This window comes from Caretta caretta, chromosome 8, assembly GCF_965140235.1.
Source record: "Caretta caretta isolate rCarCar2 chromosome 8, rCarCar1.hap1, whole genome shotgun sequence".
NCBI lineage: Eukaryota > Metazoa > Chordata > Testudines > Cheloniidae > Caretta > Caretta caretta.
The window spans coordinates 104880147-104893352 of NC_134213.1; the positions used below are offsets into that span (position 1 = coordinate 104880147).

The 13206-nt window shown below is 41.9% G+C and overlaps 1 protein-coding gene and 1 long non-coding RNA gene across 13 annotated transcripts in view; both read right to left on the minus strand.

The window, feature by feature from the left end:
- LOC142073040 (uncharacterized) overlaps window positions 1-681 on the minus strand; it is a 33235-nt gene extending 32554 nt beyond the window's left edge. The window contains exon 1 of the long non-coding RNA XR_012669743.1: window positions 536-681. This is a non-coding gene — a long non-coding RNA (uncharacterized LOC142073040). The remainder of the gene's footprint in view (window positions 1-535) is intronic.
- Window positions 682-6037: 5356 nt separating this feature from the next.
- MAST2 (microtubule associated serine/threonine kinase 2) overlaps window positions 6038-13206 on the minus strand; it is a 391471-nt gene continuing 384302 nt past the window's right edge. For all 12 annotated transcript variants that reach the window (XM_048862155.2, XM_048862154.2, XM_048862150.2 and 9 more), the window contains 2 exons: window positions 13011-13198; window positions 6038-12352 (listed from right to left, as the gene is read on the minus strand). In XM_048862155.2, the coding sequence (XP_048718112.2) occupies window positions 10296-12352; window positions 13011-13198 (2245 nt within the window). In that variant the 3' untranslated portion in view covers window positions 6038-10295. The remainder of the gene's footprint in view (window positions 12353-13010; window positions 13199-13206) is intronic.

The window sequence follows — 13206 nt, forward strand, 5'->3', positions numbered from 1 at the left end:
AAGCAATCTGGAATCTGTCTCTGGCTGGGTATAAACTCCATTAAGACTGAATAATAGGAAATATGGAGACTGGGGCACTTAAGAGGCCCCTTCTTGGCCTTTAATTTGTTCTCTGTGCTATATTCATAATTTTCCTAAAGCCCATTTGAACCCAAGTGTTTGGTTTTCTTTAACAGGCTGATGAACATGGTACCACTCAGAGACCACTCTGGCCATTCAGGCAACCCTAACAGATGTGTAAGAGCCATTTGAATCTCTCAGAACAGAACAGCTACTGCAGTATGACTCCCTAGCTCGGGGCCGAATAATAACTGCACCTTGCCTTAAATTAGAGGAAAGCCAACACCGTTTACTTTGCTCAAGCCACAGAGCTGGGCCATGGGCTTGGTGATTAACTGGTGCCAGTCTTCAGTCGCGTAAGCCGGACTGGAGTAGGATTTTCCTCCTGGTCTCTGTGGAATGGGCAGGCAGCAAGATGCTCAAAGACCCCTGGGGTTTTGGGGTTAGCATGCAGTGACAAATGTCACCCACTTACCTCACTCCGTAGATATAGCATTGGCAAGAATGCCAAAGGCATTCTGTGTATTCCTGAAGTCAATGCAGACAACTCCCTCCCTCCTGATCGCTACGGCCTGCTCGCATTCAGTCTTATTATGGTGTCCAGTGAAAGCAGTAAGGTCCAGGAAGGTAAAACTGCACGGGGAGTGTTACACATTAGTGAAGGTTTCCCTTGGCACAGTGCATTGGATTGTGCGTAATGGGTGATCTTTTAACCTGCACTAAGACCAGAGCTCACTGTAAACAAGCTGCGCACTTGACTTGGACTACGTTGTCACTTGAACAGTCACCACCGCCTACATAGCCTAAAGCCATGATAGGGATGTGTCCGGGGGCTGCCATCTGAAGGGCAGACACTGATGCAGGTATTATGAAGCTCTCCACTGGGTGGCTGAGCTTCTCATTTGCGTCATGCACACAATTTTCAGGGCCCCAAGCAAGGCTAGGCGCCAACTACCAGGGACGTCTGGTTTGGGAGTCAAGGATCGCCCCTCATTCTGGTTCAGCAGCTGGGAGTGGGGTCTGGCAGCAAGTGGCTTCCTCCCCCTCACTTGAACCTGCTGCTGAAAGATGGGGCCGGCCTGTGTGTTAGCACAGGCCACAGGGCACCCAACTGGCTACTTGCTTTGCCTGCACTGAAGGTCAGCCTTACCCGTTCACTGAATGAGGTGCAAATCAGGACCCAGTTTGGCTTGGAGCGGTCCTGGGTGGCAGCAGAAGTGCCATGCTTGTCTCAGACAGAGTTCACTTTCTTTCGGATACAGTCAGCCTGCATGTGGTGCAGTGTCTCAGGTATCAACCACGTGCTTTCCTTAAAGAGCTACCCTGCTGGGACCACTTCAAAACTCTGCTGCCACTAGCCTCGTGGAAGGCGGGCTTTGCTCACTGCAGAGTCTGGTACAGCAGCACCGCTCACCTGGCACAGAATGTCAGGCTACCTGTGATTAATCCTTTAGCCCTTACAAGTCTTCCCCCGACACTGGCCATTGATTTGCTGTCAGGAAAGGTGCAGACTCCAGACAGATGTCCCGTGCTTGTGTCTCCTTACAAGCATGGAGCATTTCTGGGCCCCTTTCTCCCATGTGACATTTCCATCGATCAGAGAGACAGTGATTGAAACTGGGCAGCCAGCTCAGTTCCAGAGTTGCAACGCGGGCTGTGGAGATGCGGGGAAACACCATGTGTTGCTAGGTAGTACAAATTCATCTTCATTACCCTTGTCCCTGCCCTTGTGACACTTCGAAAAGGCAGAAGATAGATGTCTTGCATTTCCCTCTTTTTTTTTTTTTTTTAAACAAGCTAAGTTCTGGACTGTGAAGTCCAGGACAAAAAGTTCTGTGAGGGCAGCAAATGTATGAACGGAAAATTAGTCTGGTTAGATTCTTCGCTTACGGATCAGCTAGTACTGTACTACAGACTGATTGGAATGGCTGCTCCTCTAGAAAACAGCCTAATTCACTACACAGCTGTGATTCATTCTCTGGTCCCCAGTGTACACTGAATGAGGCAGGTGTCCCTGTGCAAAGAATAGTATGTGATCACCTATTTAAAGACTGGATCATAAATTTTAGGGTCAGAAAGGACCATTATGATCATCTATTGTGATCTCCTGCATAACAGGCCAGAGAACCTCACCCAATAATTTCTGCATTAAGCTCATCATTTCTGGATGAGCTACAGCATTACTTTTAGAAAGATATCCACTTCATCCACTCTTGATTTTAAGACTTAAGTGTTGGAGACTTCACCATGTCCCTAGATAAATTGTTCCAGTGGTTAATTATCCTCATGGTTAAAAATGTATACCTTATTTCAAGTCTGAATTTGTCTAGTTTTGGTGTCCAATCACTTGGATCTTACCTCTTTTTCCTGTTACACTGACGAGCCATCTACTATCAGAAATGTATTCCTCATGCAATTACTTGTAGACAGTGATTGAGTCAGCTCTTAGCCTACTTTTCAATTAAATAGCTTGAATGTCTTTAGTCTCTCACTATAAGGCATGTTTTCCAGACTAAACCATTCTTGTATCATAATGCTTGTGAACAAGACACCTTAAATAAGTTGCATGGACAACCTCTGGCATTTCTTGCATTTTGACTGCTTGACTTTGCAACCTTAACTTTCTTTTAATGTAGTCTTTTTGTATGTAATCCATCTACAAACTAGTATTCATGCAGCAGAGGGGAATACAGAGCACACAGAAGCCAGAACATTCCAAAACTTAACGCTGTGGCAGCAGCCTTAACCCAGCTGTGAGGCAACACCCTGTATTTTTTATGCTATGCATTAATAGAGTCCAGTTTTCAGATAAGAAGAAAAACAGAAATATAAATACTATGTACTGAGTTAATGCGAATGAGTTAACATCCTGGGAGCTACTTTAGCTTTCAAAATTTTCTGACTCTTGGTTGTTTGAGGTTAAATTCTTAATGTTAATGCAAGGTACCTTTTGGCATTGCCACTTTCTTTAACAAACAAACAGAGAATCAAGATCCATTTAGTGTGCAGAGCTTACAAGCTCCCATCATCCTGACCTTGAGGTCAAGTTGGGCCAAGTGCAAGTTCTGTCAGTTTGAACAACGGATTATATTAAGAGTGGTTGCAAATTTTCACTCTGGGTAGATTTCAAGTCAATGGGAGCAGCGACATGCTGTCTGTGTACACAAGGCATGCATTGCATGCCCCAGGAGCAGCGGTACCAGTGGGATGATTCCGTCCGGCCCCCTAACATGCACTGAGCATGGCATTTTGCAGGTGTCATGCATGGCAGGCAGCTATGATTCTACCTATTCACCTCACTGACAGCCCTGTCCCTTACATGAATATCTCCTCTGGAGAACACCTGAGAGCACAGAAATCAGAATTCCATCCTCTTTAAAAAAAAAAAAAGGGGGGGGGCAATAAAAATGATTAAACAAAATGGTATCAGAACCTCCTTTGCTAAAACATTTATTTCATTGCAGATAGCCACACTGCTTTTCCTTGTTTCTTTGACTTGCCTTTATTCTGCATTTGAAAGGAACATCGCTCACCTTGTGTACAGAAGTTAATAGGAGAGATGGAAGCTGCACTATCAAACTTTGGGGGTGGCAAACGGTCACTTTTTCCGAATGATGGCCATTTGCAGAGCAGGGCTAATCAGAATTAAAACAATTCGCTTAAAATACTGTATATTTCACAGGACTGGGAGGAACAGGACTAGTTTATATGTTGGTAAGCAGCCGTGATGCAACAGAAAATATAAAGGACAGTGTGGTTCAACTGTATTTACAGAAAGTTGTTTTTAATGGTTTGCCAGAGTATGGAAGAAATTATTACGTGCTTTGCTTTATGCCTTTTCTTCTTCCAGTTCCACTGACACACTAATTGCCTTGCTGCGTTGAGTCGTGGTGTAATTTTTTCGTCTATATCGATAAGGACATACACCAGGTATGTGGCACAGCACTGCAGACGTCAGATGAAATCCTGGCCTCTATTAAGGGCAAGTCTACTCTACAAAATTAAGTCAATCTAAGTTATGTCGACATCCAGCCGCCGCAGTAATTGAATTGGTTTTACATGTCCAGACTACACTCCTTGAGTTGGCAGCGTACATCTTCATCAGGAGTGCTTGCACCGATTTAACTGTCAGTGTGGGGCATTGTGAGATGGCTTCTTAAAGGCAGGAACAGTCTATGTAAGCAATGCAGTGTCTACCCTGATATTGTGTCAACCTAACTACATCGACTTAAGCGCTGTGCTTCTTGTGGAGGTGAAGCTATTAAGTTGGTGAAGTGGCTGAGTTACATTGGTGGGAGCTACATTTTAGCATAGACACTTACAGAGTTAGGTTGACTAGACTGCCTTACGTTGACCTATCTCTAGTGTAGACCAGGCCTAAGTCACTGGCAAAACTCCTGCTGATGTCACTGAGCTCAGGACTTCACCCTTGATACATTACGCAACAATTGCTCAGGAATGAGGAAGAAGGTAGTGCACGAGCGAGTGCTGAGAGAATACGGAACTGGTCAACGCTACGCTTGGCTGATGCGGCAACTCACGGTGTCGGACGCCATCAGGTGGTCTAGGGACATCTACATAGAACACATTACTGGACATCGGCAATACCAGGAGGGATGAGCTTGAGTGGCGATGAGAAGCGCAGTCAGGAAAGTAACAAATACTTTCCTCATGAATTGTATTTTCTAAATGGACAACCAACCTAATTCTCAATTACTGAGGGACAATCTCCACTCTGATATATTTTGCTTTCCACAACCAAATATCTCTGTACAACTTTTCATGCGTGATGTACCCGAGTATTCAGATTCTAATATCTAAACTGTATTGTTAAATCTATTCACCTAAATTTGGGTTATTGCTGATTATGTGCTCTATGTATCATATGACTTTTAAAAAACTAACTTGTGGATTTGTGGATAATCTAAGCACTATACCCAGATGTACAGACACTCTTTTCTCAACCTATTATATAATTTTTTTTAACATTAGCTTTAATAAATTTTTTAAATCTATTCTTATTGACCTCATTAATGGCAGCAAACAAAAATGACCAGTGAGCTCAGCTCTGCTCTGCTCATGCTCATGATGCTAACCTCTCTGCCTTGTTACAATGGGTCATAGCACAGCATTGTGTCCTACCAATGCTTTAGCTGTTTGCTATGACACCCGCATCCTAATTGCAGGTACATGCATACATTGTACACAACATTTATTGCATTGTATATATGCATATGCACATATGCAGTATAAAATATAGATGCAATAATGCATGTTCTATTTAATTTGTTCCAATGACTGGTTCTGTCCCACAATGTTGATCCATGCACGTATCAGGAGGGTTATGCCCACACATGACTGCATGCCATGGTAGAAAGCGGCCAGCTTCCTCTGAGTTTGAAGGCTCAAGGTTATGGTGGGGAGCACCACCATCATAATGGTGAGGAGCTAGATTTTATTTTTAATTTTTTGTTAAAATACATTATGCTTGGTTACATTACCTTTCCCCTCACCCCTTTTCTTGTTTTGTTGCTTTTTGCTTTCTATTGTAGCTGAACTAAGAGTTTTATCCTTCCTTGTGTGTCTCTTTATAAGATCCAGTGATGGGAATGGTCTGAGCCCACACAAGGGATTCTACACTAACCAGTCACTTAGGACAAGAACCAAGGATCTCAGTAGGGGAAGGCAAGTTTTGTGCAAAGGAGGAAACTTTTGGCTTATGCAACCAACTGATCCAAGCAGAAAAAAAAAATCAGAAGAACTTGCAGAGAGCTTTGGATTTACCTTGATGTCACCAGCTTGCTGTTACTTTGCAGCCATCTCCATATGCTGTGGATTCATTTGAGTATAATAGCCTCAAAGCACACAGTGAAGCTAAACAGACTTTTTAGCTGGCAGCATGAAATGCATGGCAATGCTGCCTACATATTCTGCAGAAGATTTAAAATAGGAGACAGAAAATCAGGAAAAACAAGAGTTTGTATTTATGTAAAAAATTTATTTCAGAGGAGGATTTAAACATCAACATGCAGGTACAACATGAATAAAAATTATTGCACCGCTATTATGTGGCAATTGTTCAAGTTTCTAAAAACACTTAAATTCCACATCTTCCTCTTATCTAGCCAAGTGCTGAGTAACACAGCTTGACACCAGAGCCCAGCTTCAAAGCCACACTGACAGCCGCCTGGATATGATAATTGAACACAACATAAACACACATGTCTGTCAAAATCTTCTACTAGAAGTACAGCATTATCCTTCACATCCAGTAAGAGAAAACCAAAGAAAAGACTTTATCCTCCCTGTGCAGGAAGAAAAAAATCTAAATCACACCTTAATGCAGTGTGGATGTCAAGACCACAGGTCACGCCTTTTGCCCATCCCCCAACAAGCATTCTTTAGGATACTGGATGTTAAAAGCCTCTGGCATTCAACCCCAGGAGTGGTGATTACAATGCTACAGTCTAATATTTACAATAAATATCATTCATTTTTCTTAGATGCTACAGTTAAAAGGCAAGAGGGAAAATAACACTGAAATGAAGCATTCTGCAGGAATGCATCAGTTGGGTATAGAGATAAAAAAGGATGACAAGGGTGGGAACAAATTATATATGGTAAATTCCAAAAGCAAAATGACTAAAAGAAAAACAAAACAACTCGCACCCAAACCCACAAACAAAATGAAAAAACCTCAGGAAAGTAACATGCTTAGATGGTTAGGTCTCTCTCTCTCACACACACGTTTTACCTCCCCTTGTCCAATTCAGTGTTCATTGTGGTGACCAGACTCAGTCGGTAGGATGTTTTGTATCGCCAGAATGACACTCAACTTGCACTCTGAAAAGCCATACTAACATACACACACACCCCACCCATGCACACAGATATTAATTTCCAATGTCTCATCTCTCCCATCTCTAAGATTGAGTCAGAAAACTATTTCTTTAAGTTACTATTTCGTTTTTCAGCCAGACAGTGATAAATCTTGGCATGTATCTGGTTCATCGTCACAATTTTCCATGGAAATCTTCTCTCAGCTTTTCCCAAGAGCTTTGCTAAAAGGTGCCAGAATGACATCATTTAACAGAGTGGGGACTGTGCGTACTTGGCATCTTGGGCAACGTTTTAATTGACAAGGGATAGGGACTGTGAGGCTGGTGAGGTCCACCAGTAATGGACCTTTCCCTGGCAACACCAGCCTACCTGGGCTTTCAAATGGTGGACTTTTAAAATCGAACCTATTGATTTGCATCTGCTGTACAGACACTGGGTGGCTAAACACGCACCTTATACTTTCTTTGGCCAAACATTCCTTTGGTGCCATCATGCAAAAGCTGAAATGTGTCAGGCCCCTTCACAACCCTCCTCTGCTCAGCTGTGATTACTTAGGGAGTGATAAAACTGAAATTCACTGTAACAAGTCCTATTTTCAAAGGCAGGAGAGGCAATCTGCTAAAGGAGTAGTACTCTGCAGACTGTTGTAATGTGCAATGCCTTCTTTCTGGGAGCTTCCCTGGTAACCTCCCAGACAAGTAGCTGTGACCCCTCCATGTCTGAGCAAAGGGTCACAAGGCTCTTAGTAGGCTAGAATTGACAGACCATTTAGACACAGTGCTGTTTATTCTCACACAAATTATACTGCATTATTTTTCATGGGCAATTTGTCATCCACCCAATTGATGAGTGCCATGGGAGAGGGATGGTTCACTGCTTATTTTATATGTTCAAACAAAGACCATTTGGGTTATATCTTAATATAAATTACCTCACATGAGATCTAGGTGTGCTTTGTATATAATTCTTATAACCCAAGGCAGACATTACACAGCACTCCCATTACAAGGCTATCTCCATGGTACAAGTTCATATAAGTAATTAAATGTAATAGATTTTCCAAAAATTATCGGGCATCTCTTAGAGGGTTAGTTTCTGACTCTGCACATTTTATATTAGTCTGTACTGCCAATTGGACCTTTCTTCTTGAAAACTTCTTAATCGATCGACCCACTGGGAAGAAACCCAGTCAGATCAGTTAGCAGCAGCAAAACCTGCACTCACTATTGTCTTGAAATCAACACAGGATGACACGCTTATCAAAATAAAGAGTGCTTCAAGAGGTTGGTAAATGAAAGACACTGATTGGGCAGTACAAAGGTCGTGATTTACAATTGCAAACCCATGTGCATTTGACTAGCTCATGCATTCCAGTGCAAGGATCAAAGACACAGTAAGTTTATCTTTAACAGTCACTGTTGGAGCTATTTATGAATTGCTTGGGAGTGTTGATGCTTCTCTTAGTACATTAAGAAGCCTGTGCATTCTTAACAGCATTACAGTAAATGCACACACACACGCACACACAGAGTGAACAGTTCCATGAATATAAAAAAGAACTCCAAAACAAAAGTTGGTCCAAAAATAAAATCTCAGCATCCAAAATCAGTTATAGAATGAAAAAAATGGTTACAGAGAAAAAGGGAGGACAAGAAATTCAGAGATTCCTGGAATTGGTGCATCACGAATTAAATCAGGTTGAAGGAGAGATGGGAAAATTGTATTCCTATACAAAAGATACATTTAGAGAAAATAAGTAGAAATTCAAAGTTCAAAAGAGGTTTTCATAATGGAAAAAAGCGGTAGAATGAGATTGGACCAATAGATGCGACTCTTTGTCTGGTGTACTGCTGCAAGTACAGTCACCATTCAGAAATGTTCCTATCAAAGTACACCAATGAATTGGGTAACTAGATATTGTAGGCTATCCACACACAGATATACTCAGACAAGGCTGGAGTGAAAGCCAAGAGCATTCTATGATGAATGACAGTAGCATTCTTTGACAGTAGGCATTAATTGGCTAGAGTAAGGAAATGGCTTACAATGCCAGAGATATGTTATACTACGTATTTATCAGCGTTTTATTACAGATCTAATCATCCCCCAAAATAATGTTATTCAGAACTGGTCACATTTAAAGCAAAGAAATGCTAGAACCCAGGAGATAATTGTAATTCTTAATGGAACCGGGTGAACTGAGCAGTGGACATGGTCTAGCTACCAAAGGTAAAATCTTGAAATACCATGTGTGTCGTTTTGAAGTCTGTTTGCAGCTCATCCACATAACTTGATGAATCAAAGGTAACAACACTTCTTAGCACTCTCTGAGAAGAAAGGCAAATTCAGAACCCTTGCTGGGTTTCTCACGCTCTGTTTCAGAACTAGCAGGAATACTTAAGCTCCCCGAGATGAACTACTTGGATCCATCCTAAGAGGGAGAGGTCTCCAATGCCCATATGCCATGAAGTTAACATTACTTGGGACGTACTTGAGAGTGCTACAATTATCAGCATTATTATTTTTAAAACAACCATGTCCCTCCATGTGGTGTCACTATTTGTTCTGGATCAATGCAGACTAGAAAGGCAGGCAGCAAAGGGAGGGAGAAAACTCAATTAAAATGTTAAAAGATAGAGGAGAGAGGTGCTGTGCGTCCTGTAAAACAAAGTAAAAATAAACCATCCCGGAAAAACATGCTACAGATTGGAGACTTGCTTCTTTGAGCTTTCATTTGAGAAACAGGTTTTTAAAAAAATAATGTTTAAAAAAATATATAGGACTGTTCCCTGCACACCAGACTGACCACATAGAGGCAATGAACTCTAAGATATGTGGAGGACTGGAGGATATGTAAAGTGACAGAGAAAAAGAGGATCTGGGTTGCATTGAAGAGGGCTTGAATTTGCAGGATAACCTATTAACAAGGTAGTTTTTTTTTTCTCCTTGCCATAGGGAAAACTGGCTTGTAAATATCTGAAAATTTGGGAAACCATGAATGCAATTTGAAAGAGAAAGTTGAAAAAGTGAGAGATTTTAATGTCAGCTGCCTATTTTGCACACAAAAGTCTTTGGGATCTGAAATAAATGCAAAACTGGAGGGAAATGCACAGCACACCCCAAATTCAGGGCAAAATAAAGAAAAAAAAGTCAAACTATTTTATAGCTCTGCTTTAAAGATACCCTGTTCCAAAGAGACCTCAAATGGCAAGCACACCGTGTACAAAAATAGAATTGCAAGGATGAAAAAAAATGCAAAAGGCAGTATGAAAAAACAACCCTCCCAAAAATAGATGTACACAGTTCTATTTCGTATTAGTGTATATTACAAAATTCAAACATGCAGTCTATTTCTGAAGGTAGAATTCTCCAGTGCACGTATTCCAGGGACCCTGCTATGTTTTCTTTATAACATTTTCATGTGACAACGGAAAGTCTTGTATTTTTAATTGACCTCCAGCCTCTTTGCTTTTTTCCTGCATCAGAGTCTCCTCTTTACAGAGCTTCAGACTGCCATCTGGCAGAGGAGATGCCCTAAGAATCTCTCTTCCAGGGGCATGTGGTAGATCTTTTGATGGAGAAGTTTTCCTGTTATCCCCCAAGGCTTCAAGTGCTTTAGAACTGCCAAAACCTGGCTCTTTTTTTGCTGTCAGAGAACACGCTGGCTCCCAAGACTTTGCTGGTCTTATTGACTCTGTGTAGGGTGCACAGGTTTTAGTAAGATTGTCTGTGCTAAGAGGTTTTGCTCTTTCTCGACCTAATCCCACCTTTAGCGTTTCCTGCCTTCTTTGTTTTGAATCTCTCTTACAGGACAGGTCCATTTGGGGGGACTCTTTATCAGTTTCCAGCTTTCTAGTACCCAACACGTCAAGCTTCGCTGGGCCCAACACACTTTGAGCTACAGTTTCTAACTGAGACACCGAAAGGGCCATTTCACCATGGGGAGTTGAGGGTGCAGCACCTGTTGCATTACTTGGGCTAATTTTCCTAGCATTTAATTGATTCTTGCCTTGTGAAGAGCCCTCTGCATGGCACGAGGTTTGCTGTTTTTCAGCAGTAGGACTTTTTGGAGATGTTTCATTTACATTTGCCAGATGTTGAAATCTGTTGCTCTGTTCTGTAGATTGAAGTTCTTGTTTGTGATCTGTTTGTCTGCAGTCTGCTTGGCTTATTGATAGAGGAGAGTTTATACCCACTGTGCAACAAGTAGTAAGTGCTAGTGAACGCTGGTTTTTTTGACTGATTTCTGTTAACACGGACTCCTTTGGAGCATCTTTACCATGTGACACCCCTGAAGAATGGATCTGCTCAAACTGAAGGATTCCCACAGGTGGGCACTTTGTATCTTCTATGCAATCTATACTTTTCCCCACAGTGTATTTGATGCTCTCATAAGAGGCATCTTCTTGACTAATGTGCTCAAAGGTTTTGTTTTCTGGCAATTTATGCTCTTTTGCTGTTGTTCCTGACCCTGGCAGTGGCTTTTCATATTTGCCAGATTCTCCTGGAGATGTTCTGGTAAGCATCTCTGACTGTGACTGGGGTATGCTAATTTGCAGTGCCTCTGAGACAGCCTTAGGTGGCTGCTTTGTTACCTTCTGCAAGTCTGCTGTACCTTTTGGATCATCAGTTAGAAAAGCATCATCCTCCATATAGTCTTTGCTTTCCCGTTTAGAAGAAAACTTATTATCATCATTAGAAGAGTTGGAGCCCTGTTCTCCTCTGAAGGGTTGCCTTTCCAATCTTCTCCCATCTTGACTATCCTCTGAACCATCATCTGTTTCATCTTCAGAGGAATCTACTTCCCTAATGGCCTCCTGCTTTTGTAGCGACTCTCTCCTCTCTACTCTGTCTTGTCGAATAGCACCTAGCTTCCTGGAAGATGGCTTCTGCAGTGTCCCTTTTTCCGCTAGCCCAACTTTACCTCCTGTTGCTTCATTCACAGACTCCTGTAAACTTTGGAGACTAGGATCCCTTTGTAGCATCTCCTTCTTAAATTCAGAATGGGAGATATCCAAGCTATGTTTGCGAGAAGAAGCCAGCTTCTTTTCAGAAGACAGTGAGGCAGCCAGTTTCTCAGCTGACTGGACTCTCTTCAGCAAAGGAGACCTGGGTGGCTCAGCGCTTTTGGGTCTGGAGATCTGTCTTACCAGAGGTGGGGAGGAATGTAATTTTACAGGAAAGGACTGAATAATACTGGAGCTGCCTACTGAATGCCCTGGCAAAGGAGAAGGTGAACGCTGTGGCGATGTGGACTGTGGGGTTGGTGAGGGAGTGTGAGCTAGTGGTGAGAGAGGGATGTTTCCCGCAGATTTACGCCTCGGAGATCTATACTGGCGTTGAAGCTTTGGGGCTAGTCCATGTAAAGAACTGGGTCGGATGTGTCCAGAGCTGGCTGGAGAGTTGGGAACACTGGAACTGGGGGAGCTGCTCTGGGAAGAATTTCCACCAACTTCGAAAAGAAAAAAGAAAAGGAATTTTTTTACTATTTTATAATTAAAAACATTCATGCTATGCTTGTACAATGGTAAGAAGAGCTGTTTGTCACATTACCCCAAGGTATTATAGTAAAGATATTACAAGGTGGCATACCATTGTTCCCAGTAGAGCTACTATGGGATTGTCACATAATCAGTATCAGAAAATACTACAGGGTATTTCCCAGAAACTCAGTGAGAAAACATTCTGTTACTACCGTATTAAGCCATATGTACATAAAATCATGCATTTTATCGTTGTTATTGTCAGGATGCAAGTTTCTTAAAATTCTGTGTCTACTGGCCAAATTTTCAGCTATGATTTTTTCCACATTTCAACTATTTTTCTCTTATGTATTATTATAAAAAAAGGTAAAATACTGTGGAAAGATCATAACTTGCACCACACATCTGCACTGCTAAAAGAGCCATCCATGTATATAATGAACAAAGACTGACCTTTTTCATGATTAAACTTTTATCTACCCACAGCAAAGACAGATGTACACAGAAATTACTGCTTTGAAGTTCAAATAAATGTAAACTCAATATTTGGTTGGTGGCTGTTTTATATTTTGCTTTAAAAATGAAGCCATTAAAAATTAAAATCCCCTCTATAAACAGTTTTTTTACCTGAATGTACAGACTCGGGAGTAGATCTGTAGCTCTGCGTAGGTGACCGAGGGGACAGGTTGTGGGTTGGAGAACCGGGAACACTTTCTCCAGAAGACAGAGAGCGGTTAAGTGAAGATAAACTGCGGCTAGTGTGCAACAATGACACCTGCTTTGTGATCTTCCTGAACAAAGAATTCTTCTTCTTACTGGGAAG